Genomic DNA, 25,811 nt, shown 5'->3' with positions numbered 1-25,811 from the left:
CCAATGTCATGCACACGGTGATCTTGCCTGCGTTTATGGAAGTCGTCACGCACCTCCTCCACGGATGCCCTCTTCTAGGGCAGAGATTCTACGGTGTCTCTACCCAGGCTGACATTCTCTCTGCAATCCTTCACGTCCGGACTAGGGGTTACGACCGACCCCGATGCTAGGTAGCGCTGACGCTCATCGGCCGAGCAGGATGACCGCCGTCATGCCCGACATCGGCTCAACGGCACCGATCCGATGAGGAACCTTGGCCGCCGCCATGTTGCTCTCACCCCCTCAAGACGATGGATGATGCTCCTCCATGACTTCTAAATGGCATCTACGCTCGTTCCCGAACCTGGCCTGATCCTCTCCCAGTACCAACGCAGACCCAGTGCCTCCCACCTGCTCACTATGGCCAATCAGACTGCAACCCCCTCCCTCCTGGGCCTCGCCCAGGACATCCTCCAGCAGACCGAGGCCATCACCAAGTACCTCCAGGCCAGCAACCGAGTGGCCCCAACCTTTACCCTCGACTCGCCAGATCCGCCCCATCAGGCGCCGGAATACCGTCGTCTCCATGCCTCCCTCAAGGATTCGCTCGAGGACCTGCTGCGGCTCATCGATGGCCCCCGCAAGTGGCTCCGGGCCTTTTGCTGCACGGGCTACGACCTGGGGGCGCTGCAGATTGCCCTCGACTTTGACTTCTTCCAGCTGGTGCCGGCGGACGGGGGCATCGCCCTGGACGAGCTGGCCGGCCTGGCCGGCCTCGATGTGGACCGCACCGCCCGCGTCGTGCGCCAGCTCATGACCTACCGCATCTTTGATGAGCATCAACCACGCATCATCTCTCACAGCCGCACCTCTCTGGCCTTGCGGCAGGACGAGCAGCTGCGGGCAGTCGTGCACTACTCCCTCGACGAGATGCTCAAAGCGGCAGCCGACTGCAACGTTGCACTTAAGGCCCACCCCTACAAGGCGCACCAGGACCTCAACCCGTTCGTGACGCGGCATGGGGTCGGCATCTTCGAGTTTTACCAGAAAAACCCGGCCAAGGCGCGGCGGTTTGCCAAGGCGATGGCTGGGCTGCGGAAGATGGATGGCCATCTAGACGATTTGTTGACGGAGAGCTTCGACTGGTCTGCGCGCCAGGGCACCGTGGTGGACTGCGGCGGGGGGAATGGTCATATCTCGCGAAGCCTAGCACAGGTCGGTCCCGTGTCTATGTGACTGAAAGCGTCTTTTGAGGTTTTGCTAACAGGATCCAACACACAACAGCTGTATCCCCGGCTAAACTTTGTCGTCCAGGATTCCAACGTCGACATGCTCGCCGAGGGCCGTGAATCTCTTCCAGAAGCTCTCCAGGACCGCGTGGTTTACACGCATCACAGCTTCTTTGACCCCCAGCCCGTCAGAAATGCCGCGGTCTTCCTGATCCGCCAATGCACGCACAACTGGGCGGACCAGGACGTCGTGCGGATTTTCCGGGCGTTCGTCCCAGCGCTGGAACGGTCGAGTGAGGAGACGCCGCTGCTGATCAACGACATCATCATCCCCGAGCCCGGCGTCTGGCCCCGGCACGAGGAGCGCACAGTGCGGCAGGTGGATATGGTAATGCTGGTCAACTGTGGCGCCAAGCAGCGTACTCGAGCCGAGTTTGCGGCGTTGCTCCACGAGGCCGATGCGCGGTATGAGATCCGCAACGTGTTTGACAACGGGCCCCTGGGTCTGATCGAGGTGTACCTGAAGCGATCTTGATAGAGCCCTGCATAAATCGATGATGCATAAATTATCTTTTACTTCCTGTCAGTAGGGCCAGTGTGTGGCTGCATAACATTCGTCCTTCCTGGACCCTCCATGTACGGCCGATTGTCCCAGGCCGATGGAAATCTCGGCCGACGTCCTACATCCCGGCATTGTAGCCCCCCCCCCCATATAATGTTCCGATCCCTGGCCTTCCTCTCTCCCTTGCCCTAAGGTTCATTTTCCCATTCCACTGTCATCGTCAGAAGATATGTCCGAACGAATCAGGACGATCCTCATCCTGGGCGCCGCCAAAGGCATCGGCGAGGCCATGGCCCGGCGGTTCCACCATCTGGGCAAGACGGTCATCGTTACGGGCCGCCAGGTGGAAGAGGATCAATTAGCCCAACTTGCAGAGGACTTGCCTGGTTTGGAATACCGCGTGGTAGGCTCATCCCAATTCAATCTACTCTCCGATGAGGTAATGGGCTGAGTGCCTGGTTGACAACCAGTGGGATTTGACCCATCTCGAGACGCTGGGTACCCAAGTCCAGCGCATCTTGACCGACTTTCCCACCCTCGACACCGTCTTTGTCAACGCCGGCATCCAGTCCCACTACCAGCTCTTCCAGGACCCCCCGCCGGACCATGCCGACGTCCTCGCCGAGTTGATGACGAACCTGGCAGCCCCAATTCTCGTCGCCCACGCCTTTGCCCACCACCTGCTCGCGCAGGCCCGTGCCGGCACGCCCACGACGCTCTTCCTCACCAGCTCCTCCCTCGCCTACTTCCCCGTTGCCTTCTATCCCGTCTACTGCGCCACCAAGGCGGGTATCGCGGCGTTCACCAAGAGCCTTCGGGCCCAGCTACAGGAGACGGGCTGTGCGGCGATGAACATCGTCGAGGTGGTGCCGCCCTACGTGGATACGGAGTTGAACGCGGCGCATCGGTGGCAGACCGATCGACTCCAAGGGGGCCCGGACAAGGCGGTCCAACCAATGCCGCTGGAGCAGTATATCGACCAGTTCTTTAGGGCCTTGCAAGCGGGGAAGGGGCCGGATGGGTCGCTACGGGAGGAGATTGGGGTGGGCTTTGGGGCTCGGGGGGCAGAGGTGTGGCGGGATGGGTGGCAGCGGCTGCTCCGTGCGTCGGGCATGGCGGAGTAATCCATTTTGTGTCTTCATTCGTATCAATATCATCATCCAGACTACGTGATTTGAACCAAAACACCAAAAATAAAAAAAAAAAATAAAAAAAAAGGCTTCCCACTAGATCTTCTCCAGCCGCAGGTAGCACTGCTGCGGCACACGCGCAATCCCCTCCAGCCCTGCATAACCCGACACCGCCGGCGGAGTGGCCAGCAGGCGAAAGCTCCACACCAGCATCGCAATAATTATCCGCATCTCGAGATAGGCCAGGCGTCGGCCCCAGCAACTGCGAGGGCCGAGGCCAAAGACCAACTGCGGTCCTGCCGCACCGTCGAAATCCACGTCCTCCGCCAGCCATCCGGACCCCTCCTTCTTGCGGACGAGCCACCGTTCAGGCTCGAATTGGGCCAGATCCCGACTCTCGTCCCAGGTGGCGTGAAGCTTGGCCGTACGCGAGGTCTCAGTGCGCTGGGCCTCGTCCACCGTCAGGGAGGGTGAGAGGAAGCCCGGCCCGTTGGACATGAAGAACACCTGGGTGCCCTTTTTGATGGGCACCCCCAGGACGGTGGTGTCGCACATGGCCTCGCGGGTGACGGGAACAGCATTGATGCGCAACATCTCCTCGATGACAGCATCGAGATAGGGAAGCCGGGCCAGACGGATTTCCTCGCACGTGAAGAGCCGGTCTTCGGCCCGGGCCGTCGCAAAGGTCGCGTAGAGGACCTCACGCAGGCGACTCTGGATCTCTGGCCGGTCGGTCAGGTACTTGGCTACCCACATCATGGCGCCGCTGGTGGTGTGATGGCCTCCGACCATGTCGCCGAAGATCTACGGGGTTAGTGGGAATCCTCCTTCAAGTTTTCTCGACAGGGGTCGGGCTGCAGACTCACCTCGTCGCGGATGATGCTGCTGTCAAAGTCAGGCTGGCGACCCTCCTTCTCCGTTCGAGCCGCCTCGCGCGCCACCATGTGCTCCAGTCCGGTCCGGACGTGGCCGGCGTGATAGTTGCGCACAGCGATGACCACCTGGGCCTTGAGCACGCGTTCTTTCTCGTCAAAGATCCTACGATACCAGCTCTGTTTGGACCACCACCAGGTCTGGAGTCGGGGCATAAGGGCATTGATCGTCTTCTCGACGACCTCGGGGGCCTCGTAGACCGAGTTCAAGAACTCGGCCAACGGCACGGCGGGAAACAGACATGACCCCTCGACGCCCTCTTCCTCGGCTTTCTGGAGTCCCTTCAGCAGCTCAATCTGCGGGCCCAGCGCAGTCACCTGCCAGTTGTCCCCCATGGCAAACTCGACCATGACGTCCAACGAGACGTACTCAAAGTCCCGCTTGACGCTGAACGCGCGTCCCTCGGCCAGCTCGCTCTTCATCCGCCACAACGTCAACGCCTCGAGCCCCTTGCGATACACGGCGGGGGCAACGTGGCCATGTAAGAAGCCCGTTGTCATTAGATCCTGGATGAGCTGGCGGTTGGACCGGAACTTGGGCCCCGTGGGGTAGATGCCGTGAAAGGCGCCCATGCAGGCCATCCCGTCGGACAGGAACGAGGACTTGTCAAACTCCTCCCGCCGCCGCGTCAGGATGTCGCGCGCCTCGCGGAAGTCGGCGAGCAGGATCCAGGGAGCGCCAAAGGGGCGGATAAAGACCTGACAGAGGGGGGCGTTGAGCTTGCGGACCTGCTTGGCGCACCAGACGCGAAACTCGCCCGTTGCGCGCACCTCGCGGAGCATGCTGCCAGCGTCGCCAAACAGGGAACGAGTCGCCTCTGGGTTGTAGGCGATGCCCGGGATGGGCTTCGGCAGCAGCCATGTATAGAGGCCGTACAGCAGGGTCAGGAGGAGGGCAGGAATGGCGACGAGCGCGGGGAGAGGGTAGTCCATTCTGGGGGCTGAGAAAGAGACGTTCATGGGGCAATACGGACACTGCTGATGCTGTCGATGACTGGATTCACGGGACAACGATGGAGCCACGCTGCGAACATCAAGAAGAATCAAGTCCCGTTGGAGCCGAAGCGAGTGATGGTCCGCCGTATCCCAATGGCCGTCGTGGTTCAGCCGACGCCCGACGCCCGGCCGGACGCCCGTCGGCGCCACCTTTCTGGATGATGGCAGCTTGGGCATCAGCACCGCAGCGAGACACGATCTGACGGTCCAGGAACCTGGCCTTCATGAACCAACCGGTGCACCTCATCCCTGCCATCAACGTGGCTCTTCTCAGCCGCTAATGTTGGCGGGCGCCTTCGACGAAGGTTCGGGAAGAATACGATCAAGGCTGTCGACCACATCGTCAAAACCGCCAGGAACGGACTAACAAGATGGAGAGCGACGAGAGAGCTGGGAATAATCAATGCTGAGGGATTTCTTTCATCTGTGCCGAAGACCTACGGCCCCCAAATGTCAGAAATGTCCGAAAAGCCGGACGTCAGAGCTATATCTAGGTCGTGGAACGGGATGGGAGCCCCAACTCCACGGCACGATCAGCTTGCAGATTTCGCCTGTTTTCGTCCAGGTTCATTCACCTCCCCCGGCAGCCACCATGGGCCGCTTCGGGATCCTTGCAACCCTCCTTCCCCTAATAGCGTCCCTAGCAGGGACGTCCAGCATCCCCCGAGACTTGCAGCCGGCCCCCGTCACCCGCGCCCGACTGAGTGCCGCCCAGGTGCAGCGGGAGCTGGGACGGCATCTCTCCGCCACGACGTCCATCTTTGGCCCTAGCGATGATCGGTATACCAATGCCACGGAGCGGTGGAACACCTTTGCCGTGCCCCATATCCAGGTCGTCATTGAACCCGGCCAGGAACGCGACGTTTCCATCATCGTGAGTCGTGTCTCCGGACCCCGGGGCAGGTTCGGGAAGTGGACCAGGGCTAGAACTGATGAGAACCCTAGGTCCGATATTGCAACGACAACAGCATCGAGTTCTTAGCTATCAACGGCGGTCATGGCGACACCCAGAGCCTCGGCTCCTTCAACGGCATCCAGATCAACATGGCCAATTTCCGCGACATTGCCATCCAGCCGGACGGTAAATCAGCCTGGTTCGGTGGCGGTGCCAAAGACGGGGACGTTCAGAGCTACCTCTGGGACCATGGCTACGTGACCACGACGGGTTCCTGCGATTGCGTCGGTCTCCTGGGCGCCGGGCTCGGGGCGGCCACGGCCGCCACGAGGGCCTATACGGCATGGTGAGTGACAACTTTCGGCAGCTCAACGTCGTGCTCGGCGACGGAAGGCTCGTCCGGGTCAACGCCACCAGCCACAGTGACCTCCTCTGGGCGATGCGAGGCGCTGGCCACAATTTTGGGATCGTCACGAGCTTTGAGATGAACATCTTCCCCCGGGGACCGGACACCTGGCACTACCACAACTACCTGTGGCGCGGGGAGCATCTCGAGGCCATCTTCGCCGCGCTCAACGAGCTGCAGGGCAACGGGACGACGCCAGTAGACATGACGATCAACTTTGGCAACTTCCTGATGAACACCACCGTTGCCACCGACGAACCAGTCATTTTCTGGACATTCGCCTACCGGGGGTCTGCCGAGGTGGCGGAGAAGTACCTGGCCCCCTTTAACGCGATCGAGGCCGTCTACGACGAGTCGGGCGATGTGCCCTACCCCGAGATCTCCGTCGCCCAGCAGACTGACGTGGATGCGTTTATCTGCGGCGACAACAACGTCCGCATCACGGCCACCGCCGGTCTCCAGGTCTACAACCTGACCGCTGAGCGCCTCATCTTCGACGGTTTCACCCGACGCGTCCAAGAGCACCCGGAGCTCGTCCCCGGCGCCGTGATTTTGCATGAAGGGTACTCGACCGAGGCCGTCGACGCCCAGAATCCCAACGACTCAGCCTACCCCTTCCGCGCGGATCACCACCTCATGCTCTTCCAGACCATCATCCCCCCCAATAATGCGTCCATTGAGCGCGCCGTCTGGGAGTGGGCGGGCGAAGTGCGCGACCAGTGGAATGAGGGCCAGCCGGGCCGATTGCCCAACGCGTACGTCAACTATGCCAATGGGTTTGAGCCGCTGCAGCAAATGTATGGCCACGAGCCGTGGCGACTCCAGCGGCTCAAGGCCCTCAAGCGCAAGTATGACCCGGCGAACCGCTTCCGCTACTACAACCCCATCGTTCCCAGCGAGGCGCATTAATTAGGGTTGGCTGGTGGGGGCGCCAGACGGTGGATCCGGCGCGTACGGTGTGGACGACAGGACGACGGGAGCTGTCGGGCATCGGGATGCAGCACTTCATGACGCTGTCAGACAACTTCCGTTCCCACTTTCTCCTCTCCCAGCCACCCTGGTGATATGTGCTGGTTCTTATTGTGAGTTGGTCTCAACGTACCTCGATATACTAGATAGTGGTTTCTCGTCTTCATCAGAACGGTTATTGGGGTCAATAGCTTTTATCAACAAGGTGACAGCTACGGAGTACTTGGAGGGCTATCGGAGTAACGGAATCAAAAGGGGGGATTAGATTGAATTGAAAGAAAGTGACTGATTGATTGATATGCAATAGGGGCGCTTAGGGGGGTTGAAATACCCCTAAGCTCCTCGTATAACTAAGGTCCTTCGGATATTGAAAATCCTAGTGCTTAATCTTAATAGAAATAGCTAGTGATCGCTATACAAAAGTGTTGCTTTAGATAAGCGTAGTGTAAAGGGCTGTGATACAGGACAGGGGGTCTGTCAACTAGGTAAGGAAAAGAAGATGCAAAGGAAGCAGTGGTATTGGAACGAGACTGGATCTTGGAGATCTCTAGAACGATCTCCTACGATTATATATAGAGAGGAGTTGTCACGGGCCAGTGCCCGATGTTGGTCACGTGTATCACGGGACCTCAGTATGTTGACGGGGAGAACGCGCGGGATTAACTTCCCCTCCTTAAGCTTTTTGTAAACAGCATGTTGGCCTAGTTAGATTGAATCAAGTCTTGCTTCAGCCCTTCACAGGAGTAGCCTATTAGGGTTAATATACCCCCTTAGTAAGGGGAGATCACGAAGCTTAGTTAACTAGTTAGTTACTAGTAGACCTTACTAATTATTACCTGAATCCTTTAGTAGGTAGCTAATGTCGTCTATACCTAGTATTCGTACGAATTGTAGTAGGGGAACCGTTGCCAGAATATCCTTTGAGTGCATACTATCGGTAACACTCTTTTCCATTTAGTTTAGTCGATTCCTTTTGTTGGAACTCTCCCTCTCTGTTATGATATGTCGGATTTACAGGGTCAGCATAAATCCTTCGGCGTGCACAAGCAAGCGAGTGTGCACGGTTGGTCAAATCAGTATACGATTGGCGAAGAATCGTATAGGTCAGATCAGGTCGTCGTACGATTCGGCTCAGAATCGGAAGTTAACTTATGATAGAAGAATGCTCCAACTTCATCACAATCATTAAACTTGATTCAACTAGCTATGGAAAACAGGCAATATTTATAACTTCATGAAATCAAGGCAATACGTCAGACTAGAATCTCATAGAAATCAGAAGAAATAGAGTGTTGAAGCTCTTTCGTCATGTGTGCAAGTTGTTGATGTCAATCGTTGAAGATCATCGTCACGTGGACGTTCCGTCGCATTCTGTCAAGTTCGATAGCATGGGCTTATGCACCCACTCATGTCGACATGATATACCCTAGCATGAGGTTATTCCCAAGTATTGGTGCCTCGGGCTTCCCGGACCTGATAAGCCGGCAGGCTTTCTGTGGAGGTTCGGTGGGGCTTCGTCATCAGTACGGATACGAACTCCTGTAGGGAACATCCTTGACAGAGGTTACACAAGACCCCGCTCCCATCCTTCTACCAAGGATACATCTCCTTCCTGTTTGAGCGATGAGACTGTATATAAATTGACCCATGTTGAAGAGGGTTTACGATCCTCAAGAAACAGTCTTTGACTATCTCACACTATTGACTTGGCCCCGTTTCTCCTACCTGATTGACAGGCCTCTATCCTGACTTATAGAGTATATCCTTACACTGACCTCAATATGCCATTGATTATTAGCAAGCTTTTTGCTATATAGACGAAATGGACATCCGATTCGCTTTGTACTAGTTTTCCGTCGTTTTGCCCCATCCGGAGCCTTGATTCGATCGTGGTAGACACCACCTCTATCACAACCAAAAGTGATATTTTTATCCTTGGTAGAGCGGATTGCTGTGATGGCATAGCCATGAGATAGGGCATACTGCTGTATAGAAGCAAGTAGCTGCTCTCTGGTCTCAAAGACTTGTTCAATTGGTAGCTCCATAATCAGATGAGGAATCAGATGAGGAATCAGATGAGGAATCAGATGAGGAATCAGATGAAGAATCAGATGAAGAACGAAGTGAAAGAGAAGCTCTTATATAGTAGTAGTTGATAGAATGCAGTTGCTATAGTGGTAAGTAATGCAGTTGCTGCGGTAATGTATGGTAATGATTCTTGGCAAAATTGATTATGTGATGCCATTATTACATAATTCGTGGTGCGGCTAGCAAAACGCATGGTGTCCCTAGCAATTTCCCCAAAATTAGTCAAGAATCTTTTGGGCCACGCTAAACTTTTTTGGACCACGCTGAGCTGGTACCCGATGGACAGCCTCCGTCGACTGGCTAAGACTTCTTGCGGTACCCCCCTAAGCCTAAGCCGAAGCCGATGGAATATCGCCCCAATGAGTGGCACAGACGCCCCCAAGAGCGCCTGTAACCTGTGCCGGCATCGAAAGGTCGGGCCCCCGCCTATCTGGGGGACAGGACGCTGACCGATCGTGGATAGATCCGCTGCGATAGGGCGAAGCCTGCCTGTGAAAATTGTCGGTTGGCTGGCGTGGCTTGCGTATTCTCTCCATTGCCTCAACGCAAAAGCCCCCGCGAGTTAGTTTATCATACTATATACCTTATTGTTCAATCTGCTAATCATTAAAATAGACAGCTAGAAGAAGCCAAGGCTCAAATCAAACAATTAAAAGAAGCTCTGCGCCTGGAACGGGACGGGCAGCATCGCTCTCAATATTCCACGCCTGCACCGACTCCAATCAGTCTCTTCGATCCATGTGGGTTTGAGACCACGATAGATGCATTTCGATGGCATCTTCAATTTTGCACACCAGGGGTTGACCCCGATAAGCGGTTGGATTCGCTCTTTGATTTTGACGCCTTTTCTTGCGGACTGAAACAGTCGCTCGATTCACCACAGACGCCGGCTAAAGTGATCACGCCGAAATGGCCTTCTCGCCTGATGATGCAGCAGTCGCTCGAATATTTTGAAAACAATAAGCTCTATGCAATCTTTCCGATGGTGGATACAGTGGCGTTGAAACGCATACTGGATACAGAGCTCGATTCTGCGTCCCAGGCATGTTTAACTGCTCTCACGGCATTTATCACTCGACTCCGTCGTCATGAGCCTGCGTTTTCTGAGGCAGACTCTTGTGCTTACATGCAAGCTGTACTTTCAATGCTGCCTCAGCTGGTCATGGAGCATACCAACATCCGGGTATTAGAAGCCCTGATGATTCTTGTAGGTTAACCATACTACTAAGCGTACTGTAACATGATGGACTCTCTGACTGATTCTAGGCGTTAGATCTAGCTCCTCAAGGCCAGCCACAGACTGCAGAGCTTTTAATGTCCCTGGCCGTACGAATCCTTTATAATCTCAAAGGCAACCTCACCAATCCAATGCACCTTAATAGCCAGGCGTCCCTTGACCCCGAGCAAGTCCGACTTCATCATCATCTCCGCGCTCTATTCTGGGTCGTTTATGCGATCGACAAGGAAATGTCTCTCCGAAGATGCCAGCCACCAATCATCAACGACGCCGACTGCGATCTAGATCTGCCGGCCACCTACGTCTCCATCAAATCCGATCACCAATTCTTTCACTCCCCACTATCCCTACAAGAACTCCTATACCCCACAGATCTCCGTCTCGCCGTGCTCAAATCCAAAATCTACCGTCTATTATATTCGTCTTCAAGTCTAAGGCTGCCCGAAAGCACACGCCTCCATTTAATCCGCCAACTGGACGAGGAACTAGGCGAGTTAAAGTCTCAATTTCCAGCCGTCTGCCAGCCAGACATATACGCAAAGGGCGATGTGCCGGACTCGTTACTTCACGATCTGAGTCTACGGGGTGTAAACACACACTTGGAATATTATCATTGTCTATCCAAGATTCATGGAGCGTGTATCAGCGGCAGCGGCTCAGCTATGAGGAACTTGTCACCACCCTCTTCCAGTATAGAGCTTTGTTATCAAGCTTGTCGATCGACACTCTTATACATATGCCGAATCTATCATCTTGTTATGAAAGAAACATTTTGGTTTGTTCCTCGATTACAAGTTATACCAGAACTTCTTGCTAACACGTCACTACTGTTTTATCTTATAGGATCTACGCGCAGTTTATTTTCACTGCCGTCTTTGCATTATACCAGCGCATCACTATGAATAATTTCGGATATCCGGTTCATGAGGATCTTCGGCTTTTGGAAAAAGTTCATGGGATATTTGTTAACCTTCGAGATGCCGACGGGGGTGGCTTTCCACCGTTTGCCGTCTCTGAGGCACTTATACGAAGCTTGGTTACCTCTGTCAATGGTGGACATGAAGAAAATAGATAATTTGTACAAGATTTCAATGTCAAATTCTTGTGACCGAGATACCTCAAACTAAGTGCAAGATTACGCTGTCTCTGCTATCATCGTATGCTTATCTGAACTTCGTACTTGATTTTGGACCTTCTTCGCAAGACTGCCCCCAACACTGCAAGAGACCAATTTACCCTACTTTAAGGTGAAAAGAAATTGTAGATGATTGAAGACCTGTATCATTTTACTGGAAAGAATGATAGTCAAGGAAGAAAGTGTAGTTCTATGTAGAAGCCCATGTAGCTCCAACTCCATCAAAGTCACCAGCCAGAAACCCGAAAATGCCAAAGTCCAAATCAATGCTGACACGATGCTCCCTCTCTCCTTCATTCTTTTTCTTTGTTGTTGTTCTGATGTTTGATTGTTTCTTGTGTTGTTGTTTTTTTTTGTGGTTGTTGTTGTTTTGTAGTTGCGACAGGCTGGTGCTTCCTCGCGACGTTGTCACCCGAGTTTGCTCGGTGCTTCTTCACCCTGAGCGTTCTCACCAGCGGCTTGTCCCTCCACACCGCTTTGGTTCGGGGGGTCGAGGGTCGAGGAAGGTTGCGAGACTTCTAGGCAATCTTCAATCTTCCGAGTGGATGAGTTGTGAAGAACAGGATGGAAGAAGTATGTAGTGATCGAATGAGAATGAAGTCTGTTCCAGTGATCTGATGTGGAAGGAAGATGTTTTGGCTGATGTGGATCAAGTTTGTTGTGATCAGATATGGATGTTTGTTCTGATCAGATATGAATGTTTGTTGTGATCAGATATGATGGATGTTTGTTTTGATCAGATGTAGTGAAGTATATTGTGATCTGTTATGAATGTCAGTGATGGATATCAAAGAGTAGTATCAGCGATCCACATACTTGGCCTCGAAGTCATCGCAGTTAGGATGTGTGATAAGGTGTCAGAGTGGGAGGTAAGTGTGAAGACCCAAGTGAATAAAGGTCTTTCAGGTATTGAATGGGCTTGATGTAGAGTGATGACCCAGTGTGGGAAAGAACTGATATGATGGAAATATGTATGCTGATTGATGTGTGATGGAAGGATGTATGATGCAAAGATGGTTCGATGGAAAGATGGTTTGATGAAAAGATGTGAGATGGAAAGATGTGAGATGGAAAGATGTGAGATGGAAAGATGTGAGATGGAAAGATGTGAGATGGAAAGATGTGAGATGGAAAGATGTGAGATGGAAAGATGTGAGATGGAAAGATGTGAGATGGAAAGATGTGAGATGGAAAGATGTGAGATGGAAAGATGTGAGATGGAAAGATGTGAGATGGAAAGATGTGAGATGGAAAGATGTGAGATGGAAAGATGTGAGATGATGTATACTAAGGATATGTCAAGGATGTTAGATGTTGATATCATATGATGGGATAAGTGAAGATGTATCATACCTTGATGAAGCAAGTCCATGTTGGGATGGAAGGTCAAGTCATGTTGTGTTATGATAAGGTCAAGGTCTCCAAGGTCATTTTGATAGACGCGTCATGTCAACAATGATATGTTTTGTACGTGTCAGGTGTGGTAGAGTAGATAAGATGTGATGACCTGATGTAGGAAGACCAAAGTTGGATAACATGATGATGGAAGAGAAGTCCCAATGGATGAAGGTAGATAGGATGAGATGATTGAGGATGGGATGGAAGATAAAATTCCCAAGGATAGATGGAGGTAGATGGGATGAAAGGTGGAGGAGGAGAGAAGTTGGAGAGTTGGAAGAAGGAAGAAGGCGAAATCTGGGGTAGGAGAGGAAGTATTTATATTTTTCCCCATGGGTGGAAAGCGAGCTACTAAGCCTATTCGGGAACTTGCCAATGCTAGTGCGGATTTCCCTAGGAAAGTGCGTTCTTTCCCAGGTTTATTGTGACTTGCTCCTTCCCTTTTGTCTGCATCCCCAGACCAGCAATTCGACTCCCCCATCCAGACTTTAGAACAATATTATCGAGTTTCCTCTACAACTGCAAGCTTTTCTGTAAATTTGGCTATAATGAGAAGCAGAAGATCTATTTTTAAATCCATGGTTGATACATGAGGATGAAGTTAAAACAAGCAATGTCTATAGATCCTATTTTTATATTGGTGCCTGACTTTTCAGGCGCGATGCCCTGAATGCCTTGGCGACTGTGGGGAAGCGCCGAGACCGGATAGCCGACTTGCAGGAAGTAGCCGTCTTAAATGGAGTCGTCCGAACATCTTGAGTAGGCATCATTTCTCGTACGAGTAGTAGGGTGGCATATAAGAGGCTCTTCAGACACAAAATTGGTCGTCCCAGTTGTATAGCCATTCATGTCTCGCTCAAATTGTTGCCGGTTATCCCCCATGGCTCTGCACACTTTGCCAAGACGCGCCCCCAACATGGGGGTGCGCTGGACCAGACGCTTCTCCAGCTCGCCATTCGCTGCGAGCTATGCAGATACTCTACAAAATCTGAAGATTGGAGCTCATACGCGTGTCTTGTTCCAAGGATTTACTGGTACGTTTATGTGGTGTCGTTCGGGTCGGAACCATGGCTAAAGCTTCTCTACAGGACGACAGGCGACTGCCAACGTCAAGGAATCTTTGGAATGGGGTACCAAGATTGTGGGCGGCGTCAAGCCTGGCGTGGAGGGAGAGCACCTGGGACTCCCGGTGTTCCCTTCGGTTAGAGTGGTACGCGGGAGATCAGCCAGACTCGGTCTGAAGTCTTGCATACTAATCTGAATTTCGGGTGTATCAGGCCCAGGAAAAGGCAAAACCTGATGCTTCTGCTATCTACGTGCCAGGAAACCAGACTGCCCAGGCTATTGAAGAGGCTATCGAGGCGGAGATTCCTCTCGTGGTGGCTGTGGCCGAACACGTTCCCATCCATGACATTCTCCGGGTAAGCACATCTACTACGTCCTGTTAACAAACGCGAGTTCTAACTGTCCATCTAGATTCACTCTTTGCTCCAAACCCAATCCAAAACCCGACTTGTCGGTGCCAACTGCCCCGGTATTATCTCCGCCATCGGTAAGTGTCGTATCGGCTTCCAGCCCCTGCCGTGCTTTGCGCCCGGTAATGTCGGCATTGTGGCCAAGTCGGGGACCCTGAGCTACGAGACTGTTGCGTCGACAACACGAGCTGGTCTCGGGCAGAGTCTGTGCATCAGCATGGGTGGTGATGTGTTGGCTGGTACCAACTTTGTTGACGCGCTGAAGATCTTTGAGCACGATGCAGATACTGAGGGTATCATTCTTGTTGGTGAGATTGGAGGTTCAGCGGAGATGGATGCGGCTGAGTGGATCAAGGATTATAGACGGAGAACTGCGGATCCCAAGTATTTCTGTTTCTTGCCACGGTGTGGGTTGTGGGTATTGTACTAACTTTAAACAGGCCCATCATGGCTCTTGTTGGTGGCCTGGAGGCACCACCGGGACGGATCATGGGACACGCGGGGGCTTGGGCTGCACCTGGTGAACCTGATGCTCAGACCAAATACCAGGCCTTAGAACGGGCAGGAGCTGTCATGGTCAACCATCCTGAGAAGTTTGGTGAGGGCATGAAGTCCCTGCTGGGCAACAGAGTCACTCGACCAGGCACGAGCGTGAGTTCAAACAGCAAGCACCTTCCCCTAGCTTTAGCTGACATCATGCAGCCTATCTCTGGTGCAGGCTCGCAGAAGCGTGGGTTCCATACAATCAGACGTGTTACTCCAATCTCACGGCCGGCTGTCCAGCAGAAGCGCAGCCTCCATATCAAGCAGTTCCAGGCACTCGAAATCCTGAAGCAGAAGTCGATTGCCGTCAACGAAACGGCCTCAAGCTCGGACGGATCCGTCTCCATCTCCGTGGATAGAACCGCTTTGTCCCCCTGCATCGTGGCATCTCCAGGTACCGAGTTTGAACCAGCTCAGTCTCGCAGGTTCCCATTCAGCTACGATCTGGCCCATTTTGGAAACGACTCGGTTATTCCCGAAGTGGCGTCACACTTGGGTCTTCCCGCTTCAGCCCAAGACAATCTGGCTAGTCTGGTTCAGGCGTTGTGGGAGATCTTCAAGGAGAAAGAGGCCTTTGTCTTGGAGACTCGCCTCGGACTATCTACTGAGGGCAATCTGGAAGTCCACGGTGCCCACTTTGGATTCGATGATGCCGCATACCGCAGCTCCGAGCGTCAGGAAGAAATCCACAGTTTGCGAAACAAGGCGGAGGAGGTTCCCGAGGAGGTCGAGGCTGAGAAGGACGGAATTGTCTACATCACGTACGATCATACTACCTACGGCATCTGAGAAACATGCTGATAATCAACAGACTACAAGGTGAAGGCAGCATCGGCACACTAGGTATGTACCATTTACCTCCAGCTTCCCTTCTGAACCACTGACCCTTCCTACCAGTGAACGGCGCCGGACTTGCCATGAACACAGTCGATGCTCTCACCATCCACGGCGGACACTGCGCCAACTTCCTTGATACCGGTGGTAAAGCCACATCCGAGACCGTCAAGTCATCCTTCCGGATTATCTGCTCTGATCCACGCGTCAAGGCTGTCTTTGTCAATATCTTCGGCGGCTTGACACGCTGCGACATGATCGCGGAGGGTATCATCATGGCATTCCGGGATCTGGACATGCAAGTGCCTGTTGTGGTGCGGTTGCGCGGGACTAACGAGGAACTTGGTCAGAAAATGGTGAGTCCATCTACGTGTTTGTGGTTTCGTTGTCGTACTGGCGAACTAATGAGGATTACCTGGTAGATTGCCGAAAGTGGGCTCCCTCTACATGCATTTGACGGATTTGAAGATGCGGCCAAAAAGGTGATTTCTCTGGCTGAGAGCGGATAGACAGCACTGTATAGAGGCATGGATTGTACCTAAATCTCAGCTCCATGATGAAGAAATGATGTATATATATCTGGCTATATCCCACTTGCAAGACGATCTACAGTATATTCTGACACGGTTTCTACGTCATTCGGCTACTAATTCAATCCCAGTTGGTCAAGCTCATGCCTATACATCTTGAATCATGCGATCTTGCAAATCTCAACCTATATTTAATGGGAATACAACGCATAAGCAGTGCCATGTGAACGTCCCCCCGCCCGAGGCCGCCGCCCTTGATTCCCGGGTTGGTCTAGCCCCGTCCGCTTCTCCACGATCGACCAAGGATACGCTAAACCCCCTCCATCTCTGACGCCATTGCTTCCGGTCTTTGACTTTAAGACTCTCGCCTCCGCAGAGTTTCCATACTCAACCCTATTTAACAACCTCCTTATCTTATACATATACACCTACCTGCTATATACGCCCCCTCCGGGTCTCCCCCTCGAAGCTCAACCAACCCGACCCAAACGCCGCCCCCCTCACGTGCCATGTCTGATCCAAGCGCCGAGCTCCAATCCACACTCCGCGATCTGGCCATTGGCAAGAAAGGACCAGTCCAGGATATACCACGACCAATCCCCAGCAAAACCTCCGCCCCGAAAACATCCAAGCCCTCCAAAAAGCCCGTCGCAGACTCCTGGGAAGACGAAGCCAACCTATCCAGCGACGACGAGGCAGCCACCAAGTCAAACCTGGCCTCCCCATCCGTCCTCTCGCCTACAATCAGCGCAGAAGGACCGCTAGATCCTCCGCCCACGCCTATCTCCCCACAGACGTCGTACCCGTGGCCTGGCTGTGCGGGCTCTGCGTCCCCCGCTGCGGGGCAGAAGGATCCGGCCCGGAGGCCTGAGAAGCAGACTGCCGTGGCGGAGAGGTTGATTGCGGGCGCGTTGGGGATTCGGGCGCCGAAGCGGACGGAGGAGCAGAGGGCTTATGATCGGTCTGTGAAGGAGCAGGAGATTCGGCGGAGGAATCGGGAGCGGGAGGAGTTGGCTAAGACGAGGGAGGAGGAGGAGCGGGCTAAGGCTTCGGTTTGGACTGATTAGAGGCTATTCTTTCTTGCTTTGGCTGGGGTATCTGGTCGCTACCTTTTCGCTGAGCTTGTCTCTATATATTCACTTGTATAAATGTGTGCTTGTGCGTTGTTCTTACATGGCGACTGAGCCGGTAGTCTCAGTGGGCTTTGTGGATCGTTGGTCCTTTGCAGTTCTTTGTTTCATGGCTCAGCTTCGTTGAAGCTAGTTGATCGAGCCTTTTGGTGCTGCTCTTTCCATTCGATATATCCAAGTATAATGGAAACGGTTGGAAATGGTTGAATCAAGTTACCGTTGCGGATGGAGTGGAAGCCTCCTTCCAGGCAAATCGATCTATACCAATTATACCATTCAAATTCAAGATTTGGTAGTAGTAGGGGAGATATGTAAAACACCGGTCAAGCGGTGGTTTTTGTAAAATTCGTATCCTCGTAAACAAAACAAGTGCAAACTCGACGCGACGACTGTTCTGCCTCGCCACACATTTCAGTTCCAGTGGCCTGTCTAGATGCGACACGCTTCTTCTTCCGTCCATCGCGCAAGGCTGCCTTTGGGGGTGCAAAATGTCGAAATTCTAGTGTGCTTAACCACCGATCTGCTCCTGGTGAACCTCGAGGGTGTCACCGTCGGCCATGTCGAGCTGTAAGGTGTATGGGTATATTAGTTATCTTGATCATCAAATGACTATTTTGTCAAGAAATGAAGGTCAAATACATACCGTGTCCGGGGTATCCTCTGGGCGCACTCGGGTGCCGTCGAACAAAAAGCGGACGGTAGACATCTGCTTTCCCTGGCGGTCGCAGAAGGCGTCCATAAGCTTCTTAAGCTGTGTTGATCGCTTGATCTTAAAGAAGACCTCGTTGTTGTTATCCGTGACCTTAATGTTCAAGTGCTCGCTGGGAGCGGCACCGGCTTCCTGCTCAGCCGACATGATTGATGGATTTGTAGAAAAGTCTGCGCTTGAGTCAGAGGGTGGTCGCGCGCTAAGAGGTAGAGGAACGCGGGGCACGAACACGGTGGGAGATGATGAAAACGGTTTACAAAGATAGCTTTGACTCTGGTGGAAATAGTCAGCGAGGCCGAAACAAGGCTTGAGATGACCAGATCAACTTACCCACTGGAGTTGACGGTATAAGAGTAGAAAGGTCAAGAGATGGTGGGAAAGAGAGGAAGAAGAGAGAGATATCAACGGCAGAATGGCGACTCGCCCCACAGAAAGCGGAGAATCTATTATTGCGAGCAGGTAAATCTGCGGGCGGAACGGATTGCTTAGCTAAGAGACAAAGCGTCACTCCATGGATTCCTTGGAAAGGTGATGCTTCTATGAGCTTCTTTACTGCGCGTTTACCTTGCTAATAATCATGGTATGGAAATTACCCAAAGGATGGATGTGAACTGGAAATTGGAAACAAATAGGAACATCCCAAAGACTGACTTATTTGTGACAGGGCAATCTCAAGCAAGATCTATCTCACGACCCTCCTTGTCATCCACGAGCCGTATGTCTTTCCCCAAACCTTGGAATATCCGTCCATGATAATATGGCTTGGAGGCTCACTCACACATCCTAGTGCGCCATTCAAGGTATCGAGCCTGCAACCATATTCGCACATCCCCCTTGTTCATATGTGGAGACTAACCCATCCTAGATTGCTTGACCAAGAATTCCTACAAAGAGGAAAAATGTCAGGCCCAAGTTGATGCTCTTTATGAGTGTTGCAATGCCTTCTACCAGCAGCAAGGTGACCGGGCCTCAACTGTGAGCTGTCCCAAGGCACATTTACTGCGGTTGAAGATGAAGCAACGAGCACAAGCGGCAGAAAGCCAGAGCTAGATAGATGGCGCACAGAGATTACGATAAATTCTACAGGCGACTTGCATATCGCATGTTGTAATGGACCGCAAGGGCATGTAACAGGCCCCTATAAGCTGAACCTCCATGTAGAGAGAATCAGACTGTTTAAAAGGACTGCTAGATTGCTCTAAGACAATCTTGAGCACGCTGAGAGGCCGCGATGGACCTGAACGACCATTGAAAACTTTCGTTCCGAGACTCTAATGACTGCCTATATGACATTTGTTGAAGAAAAAAAAAAGAAGAAGAGGAAGAGTGAAAATTGCTGGCCGATTAAATAAGAAAAAATCCCGTGCCGACAACGCTAAACCCATTTGGGCGAAGGACCTAACGCGCCTAAAACCAAAAGAGACAAACACGATTTCCCGTTCTCTTCCCCCATCACAACCCCAAACATCTCGGCCTGGAAGCTTGCTCAAATCACCGCAAGCCATGGCTCCCCTCACTAGGTCTGCTAGATCAGCAGCGTCGGGCGCCCCCACGCTACGGTCGCAGGTAAGCGTGCCACTTGCCTTGCTAGGTATCACTTGAGCTAAACAATTCCTCATCTTTCAGACTCAACCCAAGCAACCGGAAATCATCAGCATTGACGAGGATGACGAGGGGGACCAGCTCATGGACGACGAGGAATCTTACGAGGATCAACCAGCGTTCGAAGACGAGGATGAGGCTATGGACGAAACCGATGACCAGCTCAATGATCTCAATGGCGATGCTGTGGAGAATGGCTCTGGCGTTCCTGTGTTGGAACCCAACTTGAAATCCGTCAAGGGCTATAGAAACAGGGCGCAAGGTTTGTTGTCATACTATTCTCTGACTTCTGATGTGATCGCCATGGCTTATTGATTCTTCTCCAGCCTCCCCCAAGCTCTTTACCGAATCGACCTCCAGCGCCCATGAAATGTTGCGCCCCCTTCGCAAAACTGCGGATCGTGTCACTCGCCAGATCGAGGCCTTCGCCGAGAAGCTCGATCAATTCAAACGGAAGAACACCACCGATGAATTCCAGAACGTCCAGGCCGCCTACAAGCTTGTGGAGAGCTACCGGGACTTGACGCAACATGCAATGAGCGAGCTCAACCGACAGCAAACCATCAAGAAAGCCAAGGCCGGCTTTCGGACAAGTACTGGGGCAGATGACACACAGTCCGACAACGAAGCGCGTCGCTTGCAGCTGCAGGTCGACACCTGGCGCCTGCTCCTCAACCTGATCAGCATTGACGACCCTGCCAGTCGCGCCAGCTTCAAAGAAGGCCAACGTGAGGCTTTCCAGAACCTTCACCGGTATTCGTCGGATCGTGAGATCTGGGAGGAATTCCTGAATGCGGATCAGTATGCGCTTGAGTGTGTGGTCTCCATGCGATGGCTCGAGGAGACTGCGAAGGCGGCACCCCAGGAGATTGACAAAATGATCAAGGAACTGGAGGATCAGGCCGAGCGAGGCTCAGGCCTGTGGGCGCATGGTTGGCTGTTCACCAAGGAAGCGATCAAGGGCCACAAGCGACTCCGCGTTTGGCCGCAACCTCTAGAGCCGAATGATCCTGCCATTTCCCGCGCTCTTCTGAACAAGGACACGCAAACCCCCTTGATTACACAGTTGGACCCCGATGCTCTGACTCGCCAGAAGCACAGCTTGGAGAAGCAGGATGGATTTTACGAGCGCGCTACGTGGATGGCTTGCTGGAAAATGCTCCGCGGGGGTGAGAACTGGACCACCATTCGCGAATGGGCTCAGAGCCGTCTCGAGAGCTGGAGGGCCGTCAGTCTCTGCGGTTCCAGCGTGGATGTGGCTACTGCCACCACACGGACACCGGCGGATGATGGAATGACCCGCTTGAAGAATAGTCGCGCCCAGGACTCGTGGCGTGCTGCCTGCCATGCTTTGACCAAGGATCCCAACACGTGCGACTACGAGAAAGCAGTCTACGCGCTTCTCTGTGGAGAATCAGAGCCCGCAACCAAGATTTGCAAGACCTGGGACGATTATCTCTACGTCTATTTCAACCGCATCGTTCTCTCCCGGTACCAAGGATTCTGCAGGCAGTTCCAGCGCAAATTGAGTCAGTCGCCTGGTACTCCTGTTGCGTTCAAGCCGGAGCCAGCTGGACATGCGGATCTTCAAAAATTCGTCCAATACCTGCGTGGTAACGAAACGCTAAGCGCCGAGGCACGAGAGCCATTCCGTCATATTCAAGCTGCTATCTTAAGCAAGAGCTACGGTTCTTTCTTCAGCCAGCTTTCCCAAGCCGTCTCCCAGGTCGCCATCAAGAAATCTGGAAGATCCTCCTATATTCCGGACTTGGCCGCTTCTCACGTGGATAACGCAATGGTCATCACGGCTGAAGACCTGGACGCCGTCCAGATGGCGACTCATATTTACGTGATTGTCAATTCGATCGGTCACGCAAGTGGAGATAGTCAATTCACAGAGTCAGCTTCCGTCATTGTGGCCGGTTACATTGCCTGTCTGCAGGAAAAGTGCCTGCTCGATCTGATCCCTTCATATGCTGCTCTTCTACCAGCGGAGATGTGCCACAGCGTTCTCTCCAAGATCATCATCGAAATTTCAGAGCAGGAGGATAGGAAGTACCACATCCGGGTCATCCAGAAGCATGGCATTGATATTAATGCTGTGCTCGACGCACAATGGTCCTGGCTCAGGGGTAATGTTTCCTCGATCGAGCACTCCGCTGGCCTCACTGGATACTCCCGAGTCAGGCGCTTGCCAGATGGCACTCGTGTCTTGATGCCGCCGAAGAAGGACCTCATCGGCACTAGTGTTGCCGTTGAGGATGAGAGGATGATTCGCCATCTGGAGTGGCTCCGGTGCGTGGGTGACCAGTGGTCAAAGATTTGTACCCGCGGAACCTGGTTGTACCGCAAGTTCTTTGGTATGTTTGGAAATCTACAGTCTTTTCATTATCCTCCACGATTTCTAACGCATATCTAGTCTCTGGCAAGCTCGCCGCTGCTCGTGAGCTCGGCCATCGCCTTCAAATGGCGGACGTTTCTTATGAAATTTTCAATGTGGATGTCTTTGAGTTCCCGGACCTGGCTCCGTCACTGGAGGACGCACCCTTGAGTCCGAGCAAGTCCAAGCGGAGCCATGCTCACCGACGCAGCCTGTCTAGTAGCAACGGCATCCTCACCAAGTCCCACCAGAATGCGTATCAACAAGCCGTTCACATGTGGAATCTTGAAACAATGGCTTTGGCCTTTGATTCTTTGGAGCAGTTCGCCATTGTATACGACCAGTCTTCGAAGTAAGTACTCCTGTCTGGAGAGCGATCAGAGCTTGAATCCTAATTCACTTAGAACCAAACGCCGACGGGATTCTGGTTCTGTCAGGGACTTCCATGCCGAACTCGCGTCTCTTCTGCAGGAGATAGAAGACTCTGTGGGACTGATCGTTGATGAGTGGCTTGGAAAATCCGAGATTGGTAAGTCAATATTCTTTCTTCTCATTTTTGCAATACGCTTTAACGACATTCATACTAATTTTTGCCACAGAGGAGGAAGAACGAGACTTCGAACACATTCGCCGCACCTACCTCCCCGAAATGATCCTTGATTACCACAATGCCTTGTACTACGCCAGCCACTCTCTCGACAAGCCCAATCTGCTCACGCAATGCATGACCGTGTCGATCTGGGTCGCCAACAACGCCCACTTGACGCGTAGCTTCACGGAGGCGCAGCGCATGTCAGAGCTCGTGGACTGCATTGCCTTGGCAGGCAAGGCGATGGTTCTAGCCGACCCGAAGAACGATCAAACCTTCACCAATGGGCAGACATTGGGCCTCTGGCGGATCAACGTCTCCGAGGACGATGAGGCTGCGCTGCTCCAGAACCGGGAGTAGTGGGTCCCCCGGGGTGGTGATTGAATCTGTACGGTGAGCAGGTGAGGCTGTGTAGGCTTATGGGAATGTACATTAGCATTGATGGTGGGTTAGGGAGTGGAGAGAAGTGGATGCAACTACTGAACCCATCCTGAGACCATACTGGACATGGCTGGAGCGAGGTTTAATCGGGCCAATGGGAATTGTTAGGTTAGGTATTAGGTAGAAACGGGGTTTCTAAGTTTCTATATGGGTACCTGGAAATGCAAATGCAACGGATGGCCCCATTCTTTTGTTTCTGGCCCCATGTTTCTCTATCACAGATCATAAGTGATACGTGATAACATTCTCATGTAGTTCATTCCTCTCGTATGATCTCAATTCTGGTCATTTCAATCTTTCCGAATCAAAGCCACACACAACGAGCTCAGTAACTACTCATACGGCTCCATAAGCTTATTCCCCAACACTTTCGCCGGAAACTCCTCCTCGCCCAAAGCCGTAGTATGCGCCCAAGGCTTCAGCCCATTTTCGCGATGAATCGTAGCCGCAAAACAATCGCTCCAGTGGAGACGGGGGAAATGTGCTGAAACATCTTTGATAGTCTCCGGGTGGACCAAATCCGCGTATGCACCGGTGTTATCTGTCACATCGGATCAGTTAAAATATGTATCAATCAGGATGTAGATCCCATCCGATCCGTCATTGAGAAGGGGAGGAGGGAAATAAAGTTTGAATTGTGTTTTGGGTTGGGTTGGAATTTGGAGCGGTAATGTATCCACTGCCCGTCATCGGTGTAGATCCCAGTGTGAAGAGATCGGTGTAGATCCCAGTGTGAAGAGGTAAAGCGGTCTGATAAATGAGAGCGGATGGATGGGGACAGGAACGGTGTTATGCTATCCCTGGAGGGGTGAAATGAATGGAGAATGAGGGAGTGAGACAAGTGAGGCAGTGCAGGGAGTGTGTAATAACTCGATAACTTTGATACCAAGTCCACTCTCGCTCGTGCCTCATTCTTCAGTCTAGATGTATGTGTATATGCTTGAAAACATGGAATTAGCCTACCAAAGATCGTCGCCAATTGCAACAACTGTCCCACTGCAGTAATTTTGCCCACAGTACACAAATCCTGATGCCGAATAATCGCCTCCGCAACACTTTCCGCTTGATCTCGCGGCGCAACATCCTCCTCTCCCCCATCCATCCGGTCCTCAGTCTCGTTCTGGTTGTTGTGATTTTTCTTCTGCAACACCTCCAAAGCCAAAAACCCCCCAAAAACTCAAAACTCAACCTCGTAGCCACCAAATTCTCCTCCGTAGTCCCAATATCATGCAACACACAAGCCAAAAAGTACGTTTCATCCGAAAAGTCCCAGTCCGGGAACGGGAACCGATACCGTTTGATCGCCAGACCGTAGTGGTACACGCGCAGGGAGTGGTGGTACGTTGGCGGGGGCAGGTGGGCCTGGGCGTAGGCGTTGATGCGTGTTGCGAGTCGGGTGTTAGGGATTGGAGTGTCCGAGACGAGGATTGGGATTGGGGCGGTGTTTGGGGGTGGGTAGGCGGGGGTGGAGGTTAGGAGGGTTTGGGATGAGGCGGGGACTGGTGTGAGGCCGTAGAGGGTGAGGGGGTTGGGCATTTTGGAGGTTTGGAGAGATGGGGGTACTGGTGGCTAGTGTTGATGAGGGCTGATGCAAGTTTTGAGGAGGGAAGTGGCGGTTATTCTATTGTTGGGTCGGTCCTATACTGCTGACTGTTGATGCCGAGAGTACTGTAAGACGGAGGTAGATTAGTTGATTACTACCAGGCTATACGACATTACTACTCTATGTTACCCCGCTTGGTGATGCTTGAATGGTTTCACATTGATCAACTACCATAGCTATACAACTTCCATCCACTTATAACCAGCGAAAGCAGGGTGCAACTAAAAAATGTATAAGTAGAAGTATTCTAAAATTTTGAGTAGGTCGGGGATCCCAAGACCGATAAGTTACCAAGGTTCTGACTGCAGTGTTGGCAAACGTTGGCAAACTACAGTTTTTTAGGCTCTTTGTTATTGTGTGGTCTTACGATATCATATGCCAGATTGGTTTGTTTGCCAGATTGAACCTCTCTGGACCAGGATGCCCAAAATACGAAGTATATCATCCGAATACGAAGTCTCCGAAATTCTCCGCGGTGCACACTTTTCGTACTACGGAAACGCGGGGACATTTAAGACTGGGCTGGGGTAGGTAGAATCAATTATTGAATATGGGAATAGGGACTACACTCAATAAATGTACCTAGACACATTGTTTGACTGTGTATTCTGGCTATCTGAATATATATCTGTGCCCGACACCGGCCCGTAGGATCCTACACCGTATGTTCCACTGCATCTTCTAAAGTATTCCAGAAAACAGACACCCAAGGTTTTAGCTCAATTGGCAGGATAGCTAGAGGGATATAATATAATAGACTATCGGATTCCACGTCGGACTTGCCCCATATTCAGGGTATGTGAGTATGGGTTGGGCCCCCATGTCGAATTAGGTATGGGATTCCGCGAATTAAAGTGTTTTAGGCTCGGATGTACGGGTCCTGCATTTGTATCCTAGGAGTGTAGAACACTGATTGGATAGACCAAATTGAATTATTGATTGTGGTGCATGGAGACCGAGGCTGGGATGAGTTAACTTAACTCAAGGGTGGAAGACGGAGGTGGCGTATATTGGAGACG

The 25,811-nt window shown here is 52.4% G+C and overlaps 12 protein-coding genes across 12 annotated transcripts; 8 read left to right on the top strand and 4 right to left on the bottom strand.

The window, feature by feature from the left end:
• Positions 1-318: 318 nt before the first annotated feature.
• Positions 319-1,743, top strand: N7473_010622 (O-methyltransferase sol2; the record flags this gene model as incomplete). The annotated part of the gene is made up of 2 exons (XM_057156561.1): positions 319-1,194; positions 1,264-1,743. 2 exons carry the CDS (start codon positions 319-321, stop codon positions 1,741-1,743), a joined length of 1,356 nt encoding a protein of 451 aa, XP_057005216.1.
• A 256-nt stretch (positions 1,744-1,999) lies between these two features.
• On the top strand, positions 2,000-2,894 carry N7473_010621 (oxidoreductase DltE; the record flags this gene model as incomplete). The annotated part of the gene is made up of 2 exons (XM_057156560.1): positions 2,000-2,173; positions 2,241-2,894. 2 exons carry the CDS (start codon positions 2,000-2,002, stop codon positions 2,892-2,894), a joined length of 828 nt encoding a protein of 275 aa, XP_057005215.1.
• Positions 2,895-2,996: 102 nt separating this feature from the next.
• On the bottom strand, positions 2,997-4,765 carry N7473_010620 (Cytochrome P450 monooxygenase TRI13; the record flags this gene model as incomplete). The annotated part of the gene is made up of 2 exons (XM_057156559.1): positions 2,997-3,704; positions 3,767-4,765. The coding sequence occupies 2 exons, from the start codon at positions 4,763-4,765 to the stop codon at positions 2,997-2,999; spliced, it is 1,707 nt and encodes a 568-aa protein (XP_057005214.1).
• Positions 4,766-5,420: 655 nt separating this feature from the next.
• N7473_010619 (FAD-binding oxidoreductase) lies at positions 5,421-7,038 on the top strand (the record flags this gene model as incomplete). The annotated part of the gene is made up of 3 exons (XM_057156558.1): positions 5,421-5,702; positions 5,774-6,069; positions 6,117-7,038. The coding sequence occupies 3 exons, from the start codon at positions 5,421-5,423 to the stop codon at positions 7,036-7,038; spliced, it is 1,500 nt and encodes a 499-aa protein (XP_057005213.1).
• A 2,507-nt stretch (positions 7,039-9,545) lies between these two features.
• On the top strand, positions 9,546-11,498 carry N7473_010618 (C6 transcription factor; the record flags this gene model as incomplete). Its single annotated transcript, XM_057156557.1, has 5 exons — positions 9,546-9,599; positions 9,650-9,747; positions 9,802-10,393; positions 10,453-11,198; positions 11,267-11,498. 5 exons carry the CDS (start codon positions 9,546-9,548, stop codon positions 11,496-11,498), a joined length of 1,722 nt encoding a protein of 573 aa, XP_057005212.1.
• Positions 11,499-11,966: 468 nt separating this feature from the next.
• On the bottom strand, positions 11,967-12,930 carry N7473_010617 (uncharacterized protein; the record flags this gene model as incomplete). Its single annotated transcript, XM_057156556.1, has 2 exons — positions 11,967-12,172; positions 12,912-12,930. The coding sequence occupies 2 exons, from the start codon at positions 12,928-12,930 to the stop codon at positions 11,967-11,969; spliced, it is 225 nt and encodes a 74-aa protein (XP_057005211.1).
• Positions 12,931-13,836: 906 nt separating this feature from the next.
• N7473_010616 (putative succinyl-CoA synthetase subunit alpha) lies at positions 13,837-16,396 on the top strand (the record flags this gene model as incomplete). The annotated part of the gene is made up of 9 exons (XM_057156555.1): positions 13,837-13,990; positions 14,045-14,166; positions 14,234-14,377; positions 14,433-14,815; positions 14,872-15,082; positions 15,134-15,735; positions 15,786-15,817; positions 15,872-16,164; positions 16,231-16,396. The coding sequence occupies 9 exons, from the start codon at positions 13,837-13,839 to the stop codon at positions 16,315-16,317; spliced, it is 2,028 nt and encodes a 675-aa protein (XP_057005210.1). The 3' UTR covers positions 16,318-16,396.
• Positions 16,397-16,847: 451 nt separating this feature from the next.
• Positions 16,848-17,405, top strand: N7473_010615 (uncharacterized protein; the record flags this gene model as incomplete). The annotated part of the gene is made up of 1 exon (XM_057156554.1): positions 16,848-17,405. One exon carries the CDS (start codon positions 16,848-16,850, stop codon positions 17,403-17,405), a length of 558 nt encoding a protein of 185 aa, XP_057005209.1.
• Positions 17,406-17,976: 571 nt separating this feature from the next.
• N7473_010614 (SUMO family protein SMT3) lies at positions 17,977-18,324 on the bottom strand (the record flags this gene model as incomplete). The annotated part of the gene is made up of 2 exons (XM_057156553.1): positions 17,977-18,033; positions 18,112-18,324. 2 exons carry the CDS (start codon positions 18,322-18,324, stop codon positions 17,977-17,979), a joined length of 270 nt encoding a protein of 89 aa, XP_057005208.1.
• Positions 18,325-18,754: 430 nt separating this feature from the next.
• Positions 18,755-19,227, top strand: N7473_010613 (uncharacterized protein; the record flags this gene model as incomplete). The annotated part of the gene is made up of 4 exons (XM_057156552.1): positions 18,755-18,757; positions 18,842-18,892; positions 18,965-18,977; positions 19,043-19,227. 4 exons carry the CDS (start codon positions 18,755-18,757, stop codon positions 19,225-19,227), a joined length of 252 nt encoding a protein of 83 aa, XP_057005207.1.
• Positions 19,228-19,680: 453 nt separating this feature from the next.
• On the top strand, positions 19,681-23,108 carry N7473_010612 (nucleoporin Nup84/Nup107 family protein; the record flags this gene model as incomplete). Its single annotated transcript, XM_057156551.1, has 6 exons — positions 19,681-19,743; positions 19,804-20,041; positions 20,106-22,139; positions 22,199-22,511; positions 22,564-22,688; positions 22,759-23,108. The coding sequence occupies 6 exons, from the start codon at positions 19,681-19,683 to the stop codon at positions 23,106-23,108; spliced, it is 3,123 nt and encodes a 1,040-aa protein (XP_057005206.1).
• A 413-nt stretch (positions 23,109-23,521) lies between these two features.
• On the bottom strand, positions 23,522-24,725 carry N7473_010611 (putative urea hydro-lyase/cyanamide hydratase; the record flags this gene model as incomplete). Its single annotated transcript, XM_057156550.1, has 3 exons — positions 23,522-23,730; positions 24,153-24,309; positions 24,390-24,725. 3 exons carry the CDS (start codon positions 24,723-24,725, stop codon positions 23,522-23,524), a joined length of 702 nt encoding a protein of 233 aa, XP_057005205.1.
• Positions 24,726-25,811: the final 1,086 nt, after the last annotated feature.

The sequence above is a fragment of the Penicillium subrubescens genome (assembly GCF_028828155.1).
Source record: "Penicillium subrubescens strain IBT 31985 chromosome Unknown utg000007l_segment0_segment0, whole genome shotgun sequence".
Classification (NCBI taxonomy): Eukaryota; Fungi; Ascomycota; class Eurotiomycetes; order Eurotiales; family Aspergillaceae; genus Penicillium; species Penicillium subrubescens.
This window is presented reverse-complemented; position numbering and strand designations above follow the sequence as displayed.